This window comes from Pseudopipra pipra, chromosome 2 (genome assembly GCF_036250125.1).
Source record: "Pseudopipra pipra isolate bDixPip1 chromosome 2, bDixPip1.hap1, whole genome shotgun sequence".
Taxonomy (NCBI): domain Eukaryota; kingdom Metazoa; phylum Chordata; class Aves; order Passeriformes; family Pipridae; genus Pseudopipra; species Pseudopipra pipra.
In genome coordinates this window covers 87,409,470-87,431,829 of record NC_087550.1, presented here as the reverse complement: position 1 = coordinate 87,431,829, position 22,360 = coordinate 87,409,470, and the positions used below count along the sequence as shown (strand labels likewise).

The 22,360-nt window shown below is 36.3% G+C and overlaps 1 protein-coding gene across 1 annotated transcript in view; it reads right to left on the bottom strand.

Annotated features, from left to right (window-relative positions):
* Window positions 1-22,360, bottom strand: part of TMEM131 (transmembrane protein 131) — a 94,058-nt gene that overhangs the window by 62,679 nt on the left and 9,019 nt on the right. The window contains exons 2-3 of the mRNA XM_064646252.1: window positions 11,899-11,960; window positions 1,014-1,054 (exon numbers count right to left, since the gene is read on the bottom strand). Of these exons, the coding sequence (XP_064502322.1) occupies window positions 1,014-1,054; window positions 11,899-11,960 (103 nt within the window). The remainder of the gene's footprint in view (window positions 1-1,013; window positions 1,055-11,898; window positions 11,961-22,360) is intronic.

Below are 22,360 nucleotides of genomic sequence, written 5' to 3'. Positions count from 1 at the left end.
GCTTTCCAGGGAAGAGGTGAAGTCACCATCAAAAAAAGAGTAGATGTGGAAGTCTCTGATGTGGTTTAGTTGGCATAGTGGTACTCGGGTCAAGGTTGGACTTGATGATCTTGGAGGTCTTTTCCAATCTTAAGGATTCTATGATGAGACAGAGGGGTATGGACAAGAATCTATCAAAAGTAACATAATCGAGTTCTTCTTCAAAAGGACACCAAGAACTTTTGAAGTGGGCAAACAAACCCACTGCTTTCTCAATACAAGTAACTTTAGTAAAATGATTTAAAAAAGTCTAATTACACAGAATTACTCTGTGGTATACATTACAAAGTGCATTAAAGAATTCTTCAAGTTTTTATTCCATATGTTAAGTTTCTTCTTCATGAAGGGCCACAAAGATGATCAGAGAGAGAAAGCATCTCTCCTATGAAGACAAGTTGGGAGAGTTGGGGCTGTTCAGTCTGGAGAAGGCTCCAGGAAGACCTTACAGCACCTTCCAGTACCTAAAATGGGCTACAAGAGAGCTAGGGAGGGAATTTTCACAAGAGCATTTAGTGACAGAACAAGGGCAAGTGACCTTAAACTGAAGAAGGGAAGGTTTAGATTACATATTAAGAAGAAATTCTTTACTGTGAGGGTGGTGAGACACTGGAACAGGTTGCCCAGAGAAGTTGCGGATGCCCCATCCCTGGAAATGTTCAAGGTCAGGGTGGATGAGGCTTTGAGACACCTGGTCTAGTAGAAGGTATCCCTGCCCAGGGCAAGGGATGTGGAACTAGATGGTCTTTAAGGTCCCTTCCAACCCAAACTGTTCTACGATTCTATGATTTAGCTGTCCAATATTAAAAACTGCTTTACATTTTAGTTTCGTTTCCTTCGTATGAGAAAAATAATTTAGAAAAAAAAAATCACTATTTTTATTTGATTTTTTTTACACTAAAACTTTATTATTCTTATGAAAAGTATCACAAATCTTGCAACTAAAGTCTGTATTAAACGTTTAGAAATATGCTTACCTTTTCTGTTGATATGAACTGAGGCCTAAAGTTGTCTCAGTCTGTAAAAGAAAAAAAAAATTAAATTTAAGACTGACAGCACTATACTTCCTGTGGGGGAAAAAAACCCCAACAAAACAACTCAACTGCCACAAGTTGGTCAGACCCTGACAGACAAAAGGAGAACTTCTGATCTGGAACAGAAAATGCAAATTGGCTTTTTCCAATTAAAGAAATCAAGCCTTCACTGAAAGACTGTTTGGTCCAGGACAAGAACCGTGGTGAGTTCCAGTGGCAAGAACTCCTACTAACTGTAAAACAACTAGCAACTTAACAACTTAAAAACTGAGAGAACGAAAAGAAGTCCAGGAAATCATAACACTGTACAGAACAAAAGAAAAACCTAGCACAGATGTAAGAAGCAAATTAAAAAGAAAAGCATATAAACCAAGTAACAGTCAAGCAATTATCTCATTGATGTAATTTACCACCTAGAAAACAAAGGCGGCTATAATCTCCATTTGACTAGGAAACTTCATCTCCTCTCCTAATGATCTTCTAGCCTCTATTATTCATACCTTTCCTTCCACTCCGCTGGACATTACGGTTAATTACCTGAAAACAAGGAGGTTAGGTTGTCCAGGGATTTCCAGTTAGTTTACTCTTGTATAAGAAATACCAGCTGGCTTAGAAGGCTGCATATGGAATGTCCTCCTGATACAGCTAATGTTAAAACATATCTGCCTTTGAAAACTTCTGTCTTCCCACAGGATTTGGAGATCAAATTGAGGATTTTAGTCCTCCTCTTAAAGATTTCATGGCCAAGCTGAATATTTATGTCCTGAGAGTGGGAAGAAAGCTTACAGGTCTGATAAAGTCTATGGTGCACCTTGGCTCTTCTGAGTTCACCTCTAGTATAAGGATGTTGCTTGTTTGCAAGGGGAATGCAAATTGGTCGCATCTCATTTCAGAACTAAAAGTCAAGTCCCTTGGCTGGACACTTCATTGATTTCTATTACACCTACAAATTATACTTTCTTTTTTTGTTTTTCCTAAGATAAAAGTATTTTTAAATAGGTTTTTTTTTAATTATCTTTATTTTAAATATATTTTATTAGAGGAATTTTTATTTTGCTTTTTGGAGACACTTTTTCGAAATTTTATTGCTACTATGAAATCACAGTCTACAAACATTAGTGTTTGATTCATGTCAAGGATCAATTCTGGACTGTAAATCTAAGTAGTGTTTCAAATTTGAAATTAAATTAGTTGGTTTATTCACCCTCTAATTTGCATCAAACTGAAGAAAGCTGGAAGTGTATTATTTACCACTGTAAAATAAAGCTAATCTGTTTGTAACTTGAGGATTTATTTGCAATTTTGAAAGTCTAAGCAGAGCATCAATTATATTTTTTTGGTTTAAAACGCTGAAATAGAGGTTTTAAAGAAAGACTGCCTTGCTACAGGGACATTGCAGGAAGGGGTTCACATTTGCAGTATGGTGCAGTTTTTCCTCCCTGAAGAGAACACTAGGAGACAAGATGAGTTGTTTTATAAGTCAGCAAGCTTTCATTTAAGCTTACCTATTGCATTTGTACTGTAATCAAGCAAACAGGCCATTCCTTATTCTTCATTAAAAATACACTGGCTTACAAAAGTTTCCATGTTTTCATAGCTAAGGTATACTACTCACATACTGATAAGCTTTCAGTTCAGCTTCTTAACTTCTGATGTCACACTTCATTTTCTATTTTCACTAAGATATAAGTAAATACTTACTATTCCGAAACAGTTTACAACAGGTTGTAAGAGAAATTCAACTAAAACAAAGAAAGACGAAAAATGTTTTTGCAAATTCTTTATTTTCCTTTATCTATTAAACTGTCTTTATCTCAACCCAAGAGTTTTGTCACTTTTACTCTTCAGATTCTCTCTTCCATCCCACTGGGGAAAGTGAGCAAGCATCTGTGTGGGGCTTAGCTGCTGGCTGAGGTTAGACCACAACAGCCACACTTACTCTATGAAGTTAACAGATATATAAAATATCCCGTAACCTTTATCAATGCCCTTGGAAGTGCATTATTCACTACAATTAAATAAAAGCTTCCTTTCAATAATTGTTTTTTTTTTCCTGTTTGAAAACATAATCAAAGCACATAATTAAATTACCAGCAATTACCTGACAGTCAGATGATGGAGCTAACAGGTTCAGATCCTATGACAGGGCAACTAAAATAGCCATTACCAACACTGTCCCATCCTTGACAATTAGCTTTGGCTCTAACATGACAGCATTTTCTGTTATGTTTTAAATTATTTCATACAGAAAGTTGTTCATTATCTATGCTCTTAAGCATCATAATTTGCAGTCAGTACTTCTAATATTTGTCTCAGTCTAAGACTCCACCCAGGCCAACTTTTAGACAGAGGGCAGTGGAGATCACATTAAACTCCAGATAACTACAGAAACAAATGGAAATACATATAATAGACAAAAATGCAACTACTAAATAGCCACGGCTGTCATTAACTGTTGGGAGTTAAATTATCTGACTGAACACTCAAGGTTTTCCCCTCTAGTTCTGAAATTCAAATTTGCTATGAAAATATTAAGTCTAATATCCATAGATCAAGTTTAAAATCACAAATCACTCTGGTAAGACTCATAAACCTCAAATATATTTAAGAGCAAAAATCTATCAAAGATTCACTTACAAGGAAATGCCTGGGTTTTGCTTTCAGATGTCTATTAAACAAGAAAAATTACTAATTAATTTTAATGACTCTTTCTGTATTTTGAGCAGAAACTGTCTGCTTTCTGGTTTGTTTGATATTTTTGTGGGTAATTTGTTGTGTGGAATTTGTTGGGGTTTTTTAAGTTTGTTTGGACTTTGGATCAGAGTCAATCAAAAGCAAAGAAATAGCATACCAACTTCAGCAGCCATAGCATCACGGAACTGAACCAAAAATAAATCTCATGTGGCAGTTTCTATAATTATCACTCATTTTTATTACATGTCAATCTTTTGAGTTGTGCAGTAAACAAAAACATACAACTGTGTTCAGTCACAAATCCCAAATACTTTTTTTTAAGAATGTGATCTTCAAGTATAATTGTGGGCCTACTGTACTACAGTCTAGCATGCTATTTTTCCTGTGTGACTGCACAAAAGTGTGAAACAAAAATGCCAGGAAGTAAAACCATATGTCTGATCAATCCACTGTTTAAAGTGTAGGTTTTGTTTAATACTGTCTGTTTATCAGGAAAAGACAAATAACATTATGCTCTGTAATTAATACAGCTTAGTCTTTTAATCTGCAAAGGATACACTGTAAAAGATCAGCACTGGCAAAATACAATTTATATGAAACATTTATTAAATCTTATCTGTACTGGAGAAACATTGCAAATAACAAAATATTGCAATGTACAGATCAGGACATGGGCTGCATATGCACACTATTAATGTTTCAAGATACATAATAAGCTAAGTTACAGGGGGAAAACCTTCAATTGGATTAATTTCCCAATCCAAATGCCTAACAACAAAAACTAAGGTCAGCACAAAAGAAACAGTAGAAATTCACAACTGAGTGGGAAAAATAAGCAGGAGAGGGAAAAATCACCCCTCTTACCAGGACTGGGCATTTATAATCATAGAATCATAGAATCAACTGGGTTGGAAAAGACCTCTGAAATCATCAAGTCCAACCCTTGATCCAACACTGTCGTGGTTACTAGACCATGGCACTAAGTGCCACATCCAGTCTCACCTTAAAAACCTCCAGGGATAGTGAATCCACCATCTCCCTGGGCAGCCCATTCCAATGCCTGATTACTCTCTCTGTAAAAAATTTCTTCCTAAAGATCCAACTTAATCCTTCCACCCAAAAGGCTGTGTTAAAGCCTTGAAGATAGATGATTTTGTTTTTAATTTAAAGATAGTATATAACATTTAGGCTGCTGCTACTAACAGTTTCATGCTTGAGTTTTCTAAGTTTATCTCTTATATAACCCTAGAAAGATTAGACTATAAATCAAAGGGATTTCCAAATAAAGATCTTGAGAAAACTTCTACAGTGAGTTAGAAAACTTGAAGGCAGTCAGCCAGCACCAGTTTAAAGACTTGGAACAGTTTCTCTCCAAAGGCTCATATCCTCAAGAAAGATTTCACAGAGAATCTGTACCTCAAAGTACATTTTACAGACTCAGTACAGTTGTGGAAGACAGCACATATCTTACACACATGGAGAATCAAAACACACACCTTATAGCCTGAATTTGTCTCTAAAGAAGTTGTTAGCTTTAGCCAGAACATAAAACCCAAAAAATACCACCAAAACACCAATCACAACCACCAAGTTAATTTTAACGTCTCACAAATTTGTTATAATAGCTATTCTTCACTTATTGGTAAGAGGTCATATTACCTGTCACTACACTTGGTTATCTAAACATAGGCATCTGCTGCCACTTTAGATAAATGTCCTAGGGCAACTCGCCTGATCTCAGACTGACGTCCAGGACAGTTTCTCCTATGCCCTGTGCCATATCTGCCAGGGCCATGTAGATCTCCAGGACAGCCCAGGACATCTCAAATAGCACTGGTTACTTATGTTTAGACAACTAAATTAGAGCTCAAAAGTCTTACACAAGGACAGTGGGGGAAAAGCAGGGAAGCTTTCTTAATCAAGACCTGGGGTTTCTGGACACCAAATATTTGTCTTTAATGTTAACAAAATTCCCAGTAACCAAAGCTTTCTGTATTCCTACACAAGAGTATCCACACTAATTTAAAAGACTGTTACAGTCTGAAAGACTCATTCAGAACACTTTACATCTTGCTATTTTATAGTAAGGCTGCTTCCTTTTTGTAGAAAAGCTATGTACTGCTTGCAACTAAATGGTGAGAGACAGCTACAAAACCAATATGTAGATGGCAGTTTAAATCTTCATTGCTGCACTCATGAGCTCTGTGCTAGTAAGCAGTATAATTAAAAGTAACATAATTAATGATGAATATCTTGCTTAAGGTAATGAAAAAAATTAATGCTGTAATCTGAAAGGTAGCTGAAAGTGGACTGAACTGAGTCACTTTTGCCATTCTCTTTCATGACCCAAACTCACACAAGGAAACAAAAACATCACTTGACTTCAGCTGATGCAACATATGCTATTGACATCAGCTTTGCAACAGTCACTCCTGGGCACCAGTTAATTATTTTTAAAATAAAGCCTGGGGATGGCAATTCCTCTGAAGGATTTCAGCTGCTCACAAACAATGAAAATGAACTAAGATAGCTTTTATTCTTTTATAAAATCATACACACGTGAAAGAAAGCTCCAGAGGCCATTGAGTCAACCCTTGCTTAGGGGAGGTCTAGTGCAGGTTGCTCACAGCTTTGGGACATCATGTTTTGGGTATCTCAAAAGACAGAAATTCTACAACTTCTTTGAGTAACCTGGTCCAGTGTTTGATCACCCTCAAGCTTAAAAAGTTTTTTCTTACATGGGTTTGGAGTGTCCCATGTTGAAATTTATGTCCAAAGCCTCTCAACCTTCCACTGAGCACAATAAAAAAATCTGGCTTCAGTCAATTCTACACTGCCCACAGCAATCAGTTTTCCTTTTGGTCTTCTCTTCTGAAGGCTGAAGAAATACATCCTAACATGAGAAGCCTTCCATCCCCCTGACATTCTGGTATCCCTCTGCTGTGCCTCTTCTAGAGGCCTGTCTGTGCCTGCCTTGTACTGGGTAGCCCAGACTGGCCACAGTACTCCAGCTGCAGCCCCACAGGTGGGGGGGGTGGAAAATCACACCCCTTATCTTCCAGTTCAGTAAGTGGGCAATTGTCTTTGCTATAACAGCACATGGACAAGTTGAGTTCAAACTATTGTCTTTCCTGCTGCTGCTACTACTGCCAGCCTGTGCTGCCACACAGGGTTGTTCTCTCCCAGGTGCAGGCCTTGCACTTGCCTTAGCTGAATGTCATGAGGTTCTTGTCAGCCTGCCAAAGTCCCTCTGAATAGCAGTCTTGCCTTCCAGTGCAACAACCAATTTGTTACCGTCTCCAAACTCACTGACTCCAAACTCCATCATCCAGGCTGTACTGTCCTCAGTTCAGCTCCATCACGGGTAACCAACCGCCAGCTGAACTTTGTACTGTACAAAACATCATCGAGATCAATGGCCCAGCCACGTTATTGCCCACTCACACAGTCTGTATCTCAGCAGTTTGGCTATACAGATATCAATGGAGATCATATCACAACCCTTTAAAAAGTCCATATACAATATAGAAATTTGAGTTAATTAAAAAATACAGGTAGACTTTACTCCCTGAAAACACTACTGTTGATACACCAGAACTGAATGGTTGCCACTTAAGATACTCCTTTACTCTACCACAGAGAATGAAATGTAAGTCCTGCAGAAAATACTAAAATTCCTCCAATCAACACTGCCAATTCCCACACATGTAACTCGGTTCCACAGCTTCTGTGTTACAAAGCCACTGCAAGTCATATTAAGGTCCTGTCTATTTGACATTTAGGACCATTTTTATTCTCATTACCAGTTTTTGTGATTAGCAGTTAACAGCAGTTTATGAACAATGACAACAAATATGTATTAAGTATATATAATAACACAGGTTTTCTTTTTTCCCCGTTTCAGTTACTCTGCAAAGCAGTGTGTATCAGTAAAATGATTTCTAAGAGTTCATCTGTAAAAAATCATTTCATACACTTAAGATTATTGCAGCAGATTCATGTCAAAAGAATTTGACTGAAAAGTCTTACCACTTTCCTTTCTCATTTTAGGAATTCAAAAATACTATTACATACATAGAAGTTTGAATAAAAGATTGCTCGCTCTAGAAAATAGTAACCCCAACTACATTGTGCAGAAGAACATTAGATACCCAAGGTAAAAGCTCTAATAATAAATGGAATACGTGAGAAACAGCACTTTATGAACTAAAAACAAATGAAAATTTTGTTCTGAAAAAAATAAGTTTCCCTTTAGTGTTTGTTCACTTTTCAAAATAGAGACCCCAAAAAGTGAGACAGTATGTTAGTATGTTGGCTTAACATGAAAGGATAAATTATTAAAAGCAACAGTTGTACTTTATTTCAGCCCTCCTATATTTGCAGATGACATCATCAGCAGGAGCTTGAAGCATCTGTCAGATCTGGACAAGACTTCAAATAATCAGGACAGAGAGGAGATGGCCAGACACTGACAAAGAGAAGTTCAGCTGAAGGAGAACTCAAATCTAAAACTGGAAATGGAATAAGTGACTAACTGGTAGCACACTAAAGAAAACAATGTGTCTGGAGAGCACAGTGAAATGCAAACTATACGAGCATATAAAATGCTGTCAAACCCTTACAACTCATTTTGGAATTACTAAAGCAAGTGCTACCACATGGGGAAAGAACTACTCTGTCCTCTCTCAGAGCACTAATGTCCCAATTAAATGCTATACTTTAAATAGCATATAGACAAAAATCTAGTAAAGAAACTTAGACAGTGTTTTTATAAACTTGTATGAAGAAGCTGTAGGTAGATTTTAGTACAAAATTATCACTATGAAGAGGGGAAAAAAAAAAGACCCCCAACTTAACATGTATTTGAGAAAAAAGCAGCAGCAAAATTAGCTTAGGAATGAAACAAACCTGTACTTTAGGAAACATATGAAAGTTACTTCTCTCGAGGTTGTAATAATGAAAGAATCAAGCACCTGCCTAGAGCAGTCAATCTACACACAACACTACCTGAAAAAAGTACTAGATGAACTCCCAGGGTTCGTTCCAATCAACCAATTCTATGACTCAAGTGCCAACCAATTATACAGACACCTGTAAATCACCTTCTAGTGAAGAAAAAAGCCAAACCCTACACTGCATTTACATTATACTATTCTTACCCTATGTTTAGGATCTAAATAAAGTATCTAAAGAATTCAAAAATTTGTTGAGTCCTTATCCTTAAAGGGTCTCATTCATGTGAAGAATAGAAAGAGTAAGAAAATTCTCTCATTCTTGTAACTTAACCCATGGACAGAAGTAGTGCAAATTTATTTAGATATAAACCTTTAATCTGAACATGTATGCTAAAGAATAGAATTTTCACTTTTTGCTCTGGCAAGATGAAAAGTAAAACTATATGGTATAGCACTTTCTAAACCACAAACTGTAAGTCCACACCCAAAAAGTATCTTGCTCATGTTAACCACTAATACGAACTAATCAAATTTCCATGGTCAGTTTATTTTTACCAAATGTGATGCTTTTCTACTTCAATATTTAAAGATTTCTGCTCTTTCATAAATAATTGTTCTTGGTCTGGTAAAACCCAATCTTTCAAGACATTTAATTTATATTTTTACAACAAAAATCCTAAAATATGATTGAAAAACATAAGAAGTATTTCACCAACAGTATGCATTCCAAATAAGTACAAAAAAACAGTATCAAGAGGGATGACACTAACTGGAAGGAGGTGGCAAGAATCCCTAACAATAAAATTATACAAGGCTTGGCATTTGATTTGCCTTACTTGGAAAGCAATTCTTTCAAACAAGAAAAAAGCTTGCTTCCACTGTAAAAATACCAAATTCTCAGGGGAGTGGGGATAAACCAAGGCTGGACATGGCTTTGACACTTCAATGATTAGTCACTTTATGCATTGAATTGGTTATTTTTCATATTAAAAAAAAAAAATTACCTGAAAGTGACAAAACATTAGGCAATACTGATTTACTCCTGCATCATGGTACTTGTGCTGTAATAATGGATGATCTACAATCAACAAACATTTGTGAAAACTTACAGAAAGCCCAAGTAACTGCTGTTCACATGACATAAGCCTGTTTTTACAAGTGTATTTATTTTGATTTTTTTTAATTGCAGTAAGTAGTCATGAGAGGTCACCATATTAAAATCTTTGTGAAAAAGAAACAAATAATTTGTAAGCTAGAGAAAACAGTATATGCTGTCATTCTGATTAAAAGGAACTGGTTTCACTTACACAGGTATTTTTGGCTTAAGAGCCACAAACATAATGTAAACCATACAAACCACTTACTAAAAATTTTGTCTTACTAAAAATTTGTTTTTGCAACATATTAAGGTAAGTGGTAGCCAAATTCAATCCAAAGAACTGGAAATTTTACAGTGCAACAGGCAGAATTGCTGGACTTTGTCCCACCATATTTAAACTAGTTCTCTTGCCTCTGCTGCATCTTGCAAAAAAGTTAGAGTGACTGACGATCCATTTTATTTTCCCATCTTTACATGACTTACTGAGTGGCTCACAGCAGTACCATTACTTTCTAGTTTAAGAACTACAGTGGTTAATAGAGTGCTAAAATAAGCAAGACAATTACAGATTTGTAAGATTCATTTGAATTAGTTAAAATATAGGTAAGCGAATTTGACTACACCATCTTTATATTAAAACACTGGGCCAATGACGTGTCACATAATTTTTATTAAACCACTTGTGTGGAAGAATATATATTCTAATAGAGCACGTAAAAGAAACTAAGCCACGAGGTTTTTTCCTTATATTTACAGTGATACGTGGTATCTCCATTCAAGTTAAAGAAATATTCAAAGAGTCAAAAGCTTCAATAATTGAGAGTGTAACCAGCATATGGAAAACTTCCACCACTCTACATGTCCAAACATAAGCCTACATTAGATACCTATTATGAAAATGTGTTTAGCACATGACAGCTAAACAACTGGAACCCAGGGCTTTTTTGTTTGCTTGTTTGGTAGAGGGGTTTTTTGGTTTGGGGTTTTTTTGCAGGGGGTGGTTTTTTGGTTTGTTTTTAATTGCAACCTTTTCTGTCACCAGCTTACATCACTTTGAAGGATCTTAGTCTTGTAAATTATAATCTTAATAGGTATAGTGGGATATCTTTGATTTACATTAAAGACCAAGAAGTGAAGAAGGAAAAGCAACCCTAAACAACTGAACAAAAAACCCAAACAACTTGGGTACGTGGGGAGAAAAAAAAAAAAAAAGACACCTTTATCGCTCTGAAACAAAAAATATTATCACAAGCCCAGAACTACACAGCTTTGACATGTGTTGATTCTTCTGGAAACACAGTCACAAGCCATGTGTTCTTAATCATTTAAACAATTAATTGATTTCTTCTTTCTCCTCTCCTCCCTTTCAACCACTAGGACTAAAACCATTAAGGAATTTTAACAAAAGGTATTCTCAACATAAGTACAATCTACAAAATGCATGCATATGAAACTCTAGTCAACAGAACTTCAGAATTACATAGCTCTAGAGTCAAGCCACATTGCTATGTATTTCATCTCAACTACTACCACCATCTCAATATCAGCACATATACTTTAAAGTTAACTTTTTGCCTGTTTTGACTCACATCGAAAGAAAGCTGACAGAAATGGGAACACTATACCCAAAAAATACATATCTGCAATTACTTCACTGCAGTAATTAGAATGTGTTTAAATCCAACTTGATCAAGTTGGATCCCAAGTACTGCCTTTAGGTTCGGGAATCTTGCAACACTTGCAGTTCCTCCAAATGAGTTATCCAATTGCATCCCAACTCTACATCAAGATAAGTCTTAAACACAATGAATCCTTAGGTTTTTCTGAGAAAAAAGAACTGGACAAACTGGTCAGAGAGAACCTGTAGTAAACTCCATCAGTTTCCCAATACAAAAGAATCAGGGAACCAGAACCTCAGGACACACCAAAGAATACCGCTGAAAATAACTCTAGAAGGTCCAAAGGTTTTATGCAGTAAAGTTTGATGCTTGTTTATTTTCAAAAATCCACTTACCCAGGAGTTTCAAAAAACAGCTATCACAAAGAAGATGAAACATTGCTAGATCAGATGACTACATACCTGCAATAGGTCTCCTTCATCAAAACGTAGCATTTCTATTATGCCATCCGACTGGATGAAAGCTGCAAAGAAAAACAAAAAACTAATTAACTTCACAAAAAACCATTTAATTATTAAATAAAAAGAGACTTAAAACATCCAAAATCTGCTATACCTCATTCTGTACACAGACCTATGACTAACCAAAATAACAATGCAGAGTCTAACAAACACCAAACAAAAAAAAAAATTTGTGACATTAATTTTCCTTGGAGAAGTACCACACTTGGCAAATCAGTATTTTGGCATAAAGATATTTAACTCCAAAGGGGACAACAACTTCTAGGGTCCCAAAAAAGATTGGTGGTATCAAGGTTACTCCATACTTCAATAAACAACTGAAGTTAATACATCTAAGCTCACAAAGAGTTCAGACATTTACAAACAGAATTTCTGTTTCATTTATACACCAAAAATCTTAATGGTACATCTGGAAAGCCTTGTTCACATTGTTCCCTAACCCTTGGCATGGCAACAACTCTCTCCATCTTGATAGTAACATATTAAAATATGAAAAAGTTCAGAAGTATTTGCACCATAAAACTAAATTCTACGAAAATTCAAGCCTCGGTCACATATAGGATCCTCAAACCCTCTACTTATTTCCTCTAAATGTTTGGACAGGCAAATTTTTTTTCAATTCCTCTCAAAATGCAGGGAATGCTATTTTCTTTTAAAGACAAAGAAATAAGGGCAATGCCCTTCCCGTAAAATATAATAATGCATACAAGAACGAATATGATTTAAAGAGAAAAGAGAAGTTCAAATTGTTCTACATCTTACTCCTCAAAAGTCTACTGAGGCACACAAAAAAGCAGGTCTTCAGAATAAAATACAGGAACAACCTCAGACCAGAAAATTGTATTAAGAAAACCCAACAAAACCAAAACCCTATAAATAACTCCTTCTCTACCCTACGTTCTTTTTCCATGACTGTCTTTACCATTCAGCTAGATGAAGCTGAGTGAGTGGTAATACGCCCCTCTTTCCAAAAGAGGAACAACTTCAACAGGAAGAAGTTAGATTTCCCAGCACACAGAAGCACAGTGTGCGCTTCTGGAAGATGGATTTTGAATCCCAGTCTAAAAAAGGACCTTTAAACCTTCAAAAGCAGCCCAGCTCAGGTGGAGTGTGAAAATCACCCCAGAGGGGAAAGGGGGCATTCGGATTATAAACAATACACGTCCTGCAATATTAATAGTGGCATGAACAGTCCTAGTCAGTCATGTCAGCAATACCGTAGAGGGTTTTTTTGTGTATGTATTGTCATTTCCTTAATGCTTTCCAAAACAAAGAAAACGCATCCTTGATCCAAGAATCAGGAGTTTGGTCAATCATTTATACTGAAGAACTATACAGAACATAGGGCAAGAGATTAAAAAAACAAACAAAAGAAAACATTTAAACAGCTGTTACAAAATCAAGTCCTACAGTTCATGAAAATTTGGGCTTTTAAAACTTAAATTACTGGAGTAGGTCCTCCAGTTTAAAGTTTAATGCTAGAAACAACGAATAAGTGAATTCTTCTCAATTTGATTGGCAATACATATGATGTGAGACATTCAAATCAGTGTTTAATTTTGGTTTTAAAACCACTCAGAACAATCTGTAAGTGAACTGCAGTGCAAGACAATGAAGCTTGGACACATTAGGTTAAAACACAGAATATGATAGTTAACCACAATTTCAGAGAAATGTCATGCTTATCCTCTGTGCAAAAAACCAAATTACAGATTAGCTGATATGGAGGGAAAATTCTCAATTTTTAACTTGGGGACAAATACAGAATAAAATTATGTTTTCTCATGTATTTGATTTATTGCAAGTTTAACAGTCACAACTTAAAAAAAAAAAAATACTTTCTCAATACAAGCACACCTTCCTAAGAGGCAAAACAAATTGCACTTCTGAGGTTGGGCTTTCTGTCATTCTCTTGTTTTCTAGATCTCTGCTTTGGAAACAAAGAACACACAGCACTTGACAGTGGCATCAGGCACAAGCAAAAAAATTATCAGAAAACACCTTTTTGTATTAATGATCTATCAAAAACCAGCAAAGCATAAAAGAGTATTTTATCTAATCACAAATTCTTAATATATTTCTGAGGCTTTTTTCTCTGTTTTAAATATGATACACTGTTGGTACAAAGAGCAGAAAATAGCAACAATTCTTCCACAAGGATAACATACGCAGAAGCTCACAGAAATTAGCCCAAGCTTTCTACCCAAGCAGCTTGAATTCAGGCAGCCCTTCAGTAAGCTCCAAACACTTTCTCAGCCCCTTTTTAGTTATTTCATCTTTGTGACAACTTATGAACAAAGCAACAGATGTTACAGAACATTTTGAGTGGATGACACTGTTAAATAGAAGTGCCATTCATCATTACATCATTTAAGAAATGTTTACAGAGAGCAGGTGACAGTTAGTGTCAGGTGAAGTCAGAGGCACTGCAAAGCTTGGCTGCTGGCCATTTCATGGCAGTCGCATCTCAACTGAGATGCTGATGAAGTTGCTGTGGTTATACCTTTTATTTTGGTTTAGACTAACTTTCAAGCCTATGTTTCTACTTTATTGGTTATTTCATCAAAGCAAGGAAATGGCAAGTAAATACTTACACCTTCCTGAGATGAAAGCTTTTTTTTTGGAACTGGCTTCTCAGACTCTCAATTCAGGATGAAGCAAGGAGTCACCTCATTCAAATGAGGCAAAGCCAATTACATTTTAAAAAGCTCCACTGACGAGTCATAAAGAATCACCCAAATCCCTGGAAGAGCAGCTCTCAGACTGTCTAATATGGACCACAGAGAGGACAAAGTCTTCTTCAAAGTGAAATGCTGACGGTGCCCTTCTGGGTATTTATTTGCCTATTCCAAAATTAGCACCAGTTGCTCACCTTTTGCACTTGTGCTACCTGACCTAAGCAAGTTTACAAACTTCTGCAGTACAAGTCCAAAAATAGTCTTTTCTGTCCTTTTACACAAAATATATATGTCACCAACAGAGAATAGGTTATTACCAATGCTCAAAGACTCTGCAAGCAATTAAGTATGAGGTCACTTGGGCATGCTTTATTAGGTGAACTATTCCTCATGCTACAGAGGAAGATGACTCTTTTCTGCTAAGTCCCTAACAATTTCTCCTGGAAAAACTTCTTCCCAAAGCTTGAGCTGGTCCATTACCAGACTAATGCTGTAGCCAATACTTTGATACCCTCGAAGAGTAAACTGTAGTAAATTAAGAACCATTACAGTCACCCCTGCCACATGACTGGCAACTGCTTCAAGAGGGGCACAACACAACATTTGGGGTAGGAAGCATTTTAGCTGTCACAGTATTATCTGCCACTGCACAAATCAGCAGCCAAGAAGGCAAATTACACATTAGGAAAATTATTTCTTCCTGACCCTACAGGCAATTGAAGCCCTGAAGGCTGATTACAATAGCTGTTAGTCAAACTTTAAATGTTACTAGTATGTTCATGGACCAAAGAAGGAAAATCCACAGATTTCAAGGCCAGAAGAATCATAGTCTCTTTTCCTCTTCACCTGTGCTGAACAGAATACTTTCTTCGAAGAGGTAAATACAAATCTCCCTCAGCAGAAAAACTCTATCCTTTCAAGCTCCCACAAAAAGCAAATGTAACAGACTCATGAAAATCTGTAAGAATTTCAGTCATTCTCACTACTAGGGTAGTAAATGATTTCAGAGTTAAATTTTTCCAGCTATAGCTTGTGTATTCCTGGTTTCCTCTTTTCAGACAGTAGGTCACTATTAACAGAAGACAGACAAACAAGTGCTAAAAATACTATAAGTTTCATTTTCTGTTTGTTTTTAATTTACAGCCTTTAAAATACAACTTCTTTGATTAAGTCAGCTTTACTATAAAAAGCCCACAAAAGATATCAGAAAGAGACCATGAATGTAGTCTTTCTACTCGCTCCAGAACACCTTGTTCTGCTGAGAGCACTTTCCAAGCTTGGTAAAACAAAACCCACCATCACAGCCATGGCCCCTAGTCCCCAAACCACAGCTTTCTAGAACAGTAAATGCACTATCTAGTCATTATTACCAGTAGATTCTTAAATGGTTTCCCCTGCCCTTTCTGACATCATCACAGTGCTGGATGGTAAACACCTAACATAACAAAAATTAAACCAACAGTGGCCCAAAGAGATATTGAATTCACTTAAATTCTTCAAAGCTTAAGCAGCATCTTCTCACAAGTTTACACAGCTAGTAGACAAATCTTGCTCAAACACACCCCTAATTTGATTGTCCAAGCCTTTCACATTCGAGGTAAAAACAGAAAAGCACAGGCCTATAAACCACCAAGGAACAAGAAGAAAATTTTAAAATCCTACACATATCCAAAGTAAATGGGAACTTAGTACCAAAACCACTTTATCCAATACCAGTCTTTAGATGTGACTGAATTACACGTAACAGAATAAATTTGCATTAATGCGAGACCAATGTGAACATGAACTCTGGGTGCACAAAAATAAAAAAAAATTCTCCCTGTCACAGGTTATGAGGCCGTCTCTGACTGAGATCAGATTTTTAAGGTGGCTTTGTAAACTTTTCATTCATTTAGCCACTGTCCATTTCTTCACTTTAACAGAAATGTATATTCTGGCATATACGCTTATAAAAACACTATCCTGAAATACAACTTAGCTCTGGAACAGCTACTCAACAGCAGCGCATTCATTTATTTTTATGTTAATCATAATATATTCTCTTACAGGCTTGTAAGAACTCTTTTCTTCCCTAACTCTTGTCTAAACAAGTTGTCTAACTTTCTTGTAAGCTGTATTTATAAAAGCCAGCACCATCCAGTCTCTGAATTTTCTCCAAATTCTGAACATAGTATCCTAGCTTACTAAAATGGGGCCAGATCCATTATTTAAATAATTCCTAATTTACAGTAAGTTTTTTTTTTTTAAAGTCCAGTTTCTAACCCTTTGTCTTAGTGACTAAGCTCACTTCAAGGTAACTATAACCACATGAGCCAATTACAATGTGCTAAATGCCACTCGATTCTGTCCATGTAATTGTAATTACTGCCTTTGTATCACTACTGGTTAAACAGCACATCTGACCCTGGAGGAGTTATTTTTAAAGCTTTGACTATGAATTAACTGCTTATGCACAATCACACAATTTCAATCATCCTGAACAGTGGAAAACTGAGCAGCATGTGAAATACAGGCAGGTGGATATAGAATGATAAAATAACATTATTATGGAATGGAAAATTACATTGTATAAACCAAAATACTCCACAGATTAAGAAAAATAGAATTACACTGTAATTCAAGCAACCACTTTAATCAGCTTCAGGAATACAGAAGTCTGGTCAGCCTCAAGAAACGCATCCCAGTTCAGTGTTCAAAACAATAAATTTGTTTAATGAAAGGCCTGTTCTCCAAGATGGAAGAGTCAGTGTAGCTATCTGCCTGAATTTCTGCCTACATCCCAACAGGTTCACTGGAAATGTAAAAGGTCATTCTCTTATGAGCCAGTGAATGTCAGGCAGTAGAGAATCACCAGCCAGCAGGTCTGGTTTCCAGCTAAATCCCTCTTGCACTCACATAGACTATTCGCTTGTTTATTTTTCAGTACTCCATAACAAAGCAAAATTAGTAATTTTCACAAGAGACTTCACAAAGAGCCATCACAACAAAGACAGAAAATACACACAAAGTAGTAAAGATCACATGCAAAAATGTCTCACTTTGAAGTCTTTTTACAAAGAAACATATGCTTTATTCTTTATTAAAAACTCTACTGACCACTCCTCAAAAGCCAACTAGCCAAATTTTTATTTTCTGTTTATGTATTAGAGATTTGAAATAGATCCATTCCTAGATAATGCACTTTAATCATCACATGAAAAGAAAAAGCAATACATTAAGCCAAAAACCAAAAAGACAGAATTTTCATCAAAACCCTCCTTTTGTACTACTGATTTAAAAAAAAAAAAATTAAGACTTTACACAACACATACTCAAGTAAGTTCATATGCACCAACCTAGGCCCAAGTTAATACAAGCTCAACAGACACCTCACTTGCACTGTGATACCTGAGCACACTATTTCACAGTGAGGCCAGCCTTTGCAGCGCCTCTGACTTCACCTGGCACTGTCACCTGCTCTCTGTAAACACTTCTTAAATGATATAATAATGAATGTGAGGGTAATGAAAAAAAAGTCAAATAATTTGTATTTTACTGCACACAGCAGCACAAATTGAGTGTATTAACTGATAGGCAACTAATTCTGCATATAGTATTTGGCTAAGTTATTTGTGTGCCGTTTCTAACTTCAGATAAAAGACAAGCGCCTTTGCACAGCAAGGGCTTTCCCTAGTAAGAAGAGCTGTCACATTGTTTTCAGCCACTCATCTCTTTTCCCCTTAGTTAAGACTGATGCAGATTTTTTGGAATTCAGTCATCAATTCAGCTTTTAAAGCCAGCTCCGAAACAGAAAGTGACAGCATGATTCTGATTCAGAACACAGGCTCCAGACAGACAATGAAGCCACCGCTCAGTGTGACAAAGGAAGAAAGCTGGTCTCCATCCTGAAGCCACTGCTCCCACATCTGGCTCACAGTATTTGTTTCACACTTCAGAAGACAGTGCAAGACCGCTTGAAGGTTTCTTTCACAGAGTTAGTTCTTTCACATCCAGTTAGATAGACTGGATATATCTCCGGTGAGAGATATATCCTTGCAATAAAACTATACAAACATATGTAGAAACAGAAAAGCTCACTGAAGGTAACATGTACTACCAATCTGCTTTTACTTTGTTATTTTCCTAACAAAATTATGTTAGGTGATTTTAGATTGACACACACACACACCAAAAAAAAAAAAAAAAACCACACATTATTCAAATACCTTTATTCTCAGATGCTTATTCTGTACTCAGCTTGTATTTCCACCCTACAGAATTTGCATTTTCATCCACTTCAGTTTCATCTGATTTTTTTGTAATAAGAGTTTAAAAAATTATTTGCCATTGACCAAAATGGTCTATTTCAGATGGTAGCAATAAAGATCACAAAACTTCACTTGAAAATAAACCAAAATACTACTTTAAAAGTTGCCAGATGCTTTAAAATGCCTGTGAAAAAAAAATTTGCTTTAAGTTGGTCCTTTACTTTTAAACATTTCAATAATTTCATTTGTTCCTCCAAAGACATTATTTGCTGGCTCAAAAATGCTTCTCAGGAAATAATACTCAATTCCATTCACATGGGGTATGAATGAGAAAACTCATTTTAAAATGAATAAAAAAATAATAATTAAATAGGAAAGGAGAAATAATTCATCTGGAGAAAAACTTAAGTGCACGTTATTTTTAAGCCAAAGAGAACAATACTTCTGACACTCAAAGAAACTTCTCATAAAACATTTAAAGAGAGCAAAAAATTTAAAAGGAAGCTAAAGAGAAAAACAAGCATCTGCAAATAGCATCCTTTTTTCTGGCTTTGGGTCATACAAAGTAAAGCTTTTTATTCTTGCTAATGATGGCAGTTGTTAATATTTTAAAATTTCAATATGTTAAATTAGGTTATACTCCTATAAATTAATTGTTATTGAGCTGGTACAGGCATAAAATTAATTGGAACTATCCTCAAAAACAAGACACCCTATCCTGCAATGAGAAGAGGAAAACAGCAGCCACTTTAAATTACTCTTAAAGCTTTATCTTACTTTAGATTTTAGATTCAAGTTTTAGATCAGAAATTTTTCAGTGTGGCAGTAAGTTTTACCACTCAGGTAGCACTGCAAACTGATGTGTGCAAAAATAACATGGACGTACTGGAATTCTAACCTTTTTGGCACATAGAAACATTTAATACGTAGCAGGGAGATACCTCCTAACACATAAATGTCTTGCTAGCAATGTGAATGCAATCAGGTAAGAGCTACAGCTTATGCTCTGTGGACACTCCTCAGTTTTCAATCCTTACTCCTAACCTTGCTGCCCACTACAGAGGATGCTTTGTATCACTCATGGCATAGAAACCCTGAACTACTAAGTGACAGAGTTCTGCTCTCCTCCCTGCCCTGATTTTGCTTCTCTCCCGTTTTTTCTTTGGTCACTTACCAGGGTGGAACTGCAGGAATTTATAGAACAAGAAGGGTACTTGGACACCACATTAGTTTAGATTTTGTTGCATAACACTTGCAACTAAATTAATACTAAATCACTGGAGAGAAGAATCACTGGGAGGGAGGAGCACAGTATCTCCACCCTCCCTATGCTCACGTGCCAACACTAAAGTGTCCACTGGAAACAGCTATTAAGCCTGGAGGACAAGTAAAAACAGTGGCAAGATAACGCTTATTCATCTGCCATACGAAGTCTATAAATACAACAATCGAAGGCCTGGAAAAGATAGAAGAAGCCCGATGTTAAAGCCCTGGTGTTAATGATGTGGCAGTAACACTACTTATTGATTGCTTAGCAAAGCACTCTGTTGTCTTGCCATGTGGGAACACAGACCAGCAGGAAAAAGCTGGCTGCAATGTCTGATAAAGCCAGAGGAGAAATGGGTGGAGAAGAACAACTGCAGAAAGTTTTGAAGGAAGATAAAATATAGGGCAAGAAAAATGAAACAAAACAGGGGAATTCCAGTTTGGGGGGAAAACTAAAACATTAAAAAAAAAAAAATTAAAGGTGCAAGTAGAGATAGGGAAATTAAATGTTTGCAGAAATTCAATTTAGCCACCTACAATACCTTGGAGGCAGTTACCCCTCAGAAGTAAATATACAGTCTCTTCTGGTCAGACTCTTTTACAAACAGCTGTGATGATCTGGTTTAACACCCTGTACAACAGAGATCATGATTCCACCCAATAATTCCAAACCCTTAGGCTTAGTTACAGAATATGTTTTGGATAGACATCTACTAATTCTACTTTGAAGATTTCAACCACCCTACATCATTAAGTTGCCCCCTAACTAAGACAACAGTCATTTACCTTCACTCAAAATACCTCTCGCTTCTACTTTGACATGCCTAATATCAAGCCTCAACTTAAATAGGCATAGCTTTGCTAGATTAGAAGGCCCTTCAGTATCACAATTTTTCTCACAATATAAATATTTTTATATCTATAATAAATATCTAAATAAATAAATGTTACGCTCAATCTCCGAGTTCCTTATTCTGCTATCTTTTTCCCTAGAGAAATTAAGTTTAAACAAAGGAAGAATTCATTGGACTCATCAAGTACCAAGACTCCAATCAAATTTTCCCTGATGAACCAGTTCATTTCAGTCTTTATCAGATGATGACATTCAGTAGTACTGATTGGCAGAGTGGCTTCACCTGTGAAGATTCAGTCTGTCAATGACAATGATCTCTCTCAGCATCAGATATAATCAGGTTTCCCCAAAAACAAGGAATTTATTAATCTTTTTATCTTGGAAGATACAGTTCAGTGAAGGCTATCTGGGCACATCATGACCTAGTTAAGCTACATGAAAGGCAACTGACAAGGTATATGATAATATAAAAGCAGCTATATCATAATATAAAAGTTCCACACATACACACCTTCCTTACCTTTTTATACTTAGGAAAGACAACTTAGATGGCAAGAGTAGCCTCAATGCTTTCTGTTACATGCTTGATAACGATAATTTCTGCTACCCCTAGACTGCCCATTGCTGGCTCCACAGACTGAAGTTACACACAGGTCCAGAACACCAAAACAAACACACAAAGGAAGGAAATGGTTTCCAGTAAGGACCAAGTACTCCATGTCACCTGCTGCAAGAAAGGAATGGCCAGATTTTGCAACATTTAATATCCATATCTCTCAGTATTTCCACAGACATGAGTTGCATAGATTGTTAAGTGTTACTTTAATACATATTGTATATTAACATGTTAACCACAGTTCAATTTACTATCATATTACCAGCAGCTAGCAAAGATGGAAACTAATAGCTGTATTACTCTTTGCATGGAAGATCAGATATAAGTAATTCTGTTGAAACAAATTTTTCAAGAGAAAGAATAAAAACTAGGGAACAAATAAAGCCTATGTGATCCACGAACACAGCAATAAGGAATGGTTGACAGGGTCTTGTTTTTATTCTATGATCACATTTTTTTAGTGATTCACCAACCCATGAAGCTTTCTGGATCCAATTACAACTCCGCTCCTACCTAAACTATATCTAAATTACTATTACCATAGCACCAACTTCACCATGGAGTTACATAGAAACTCAGATTTCTCCTGTCTTACAGATATTCCCATCAGCTGCAAAGTTATTGCAACCTCCAAGTTTTAAGATCACAAGGGAGACAAAAAATACAGAGACAGAGTAATCGAGAGTGGAATGGACCTTAAGACCTCACCCAGCTCAACCTTCTGCTGAAGTACAGTGAATGC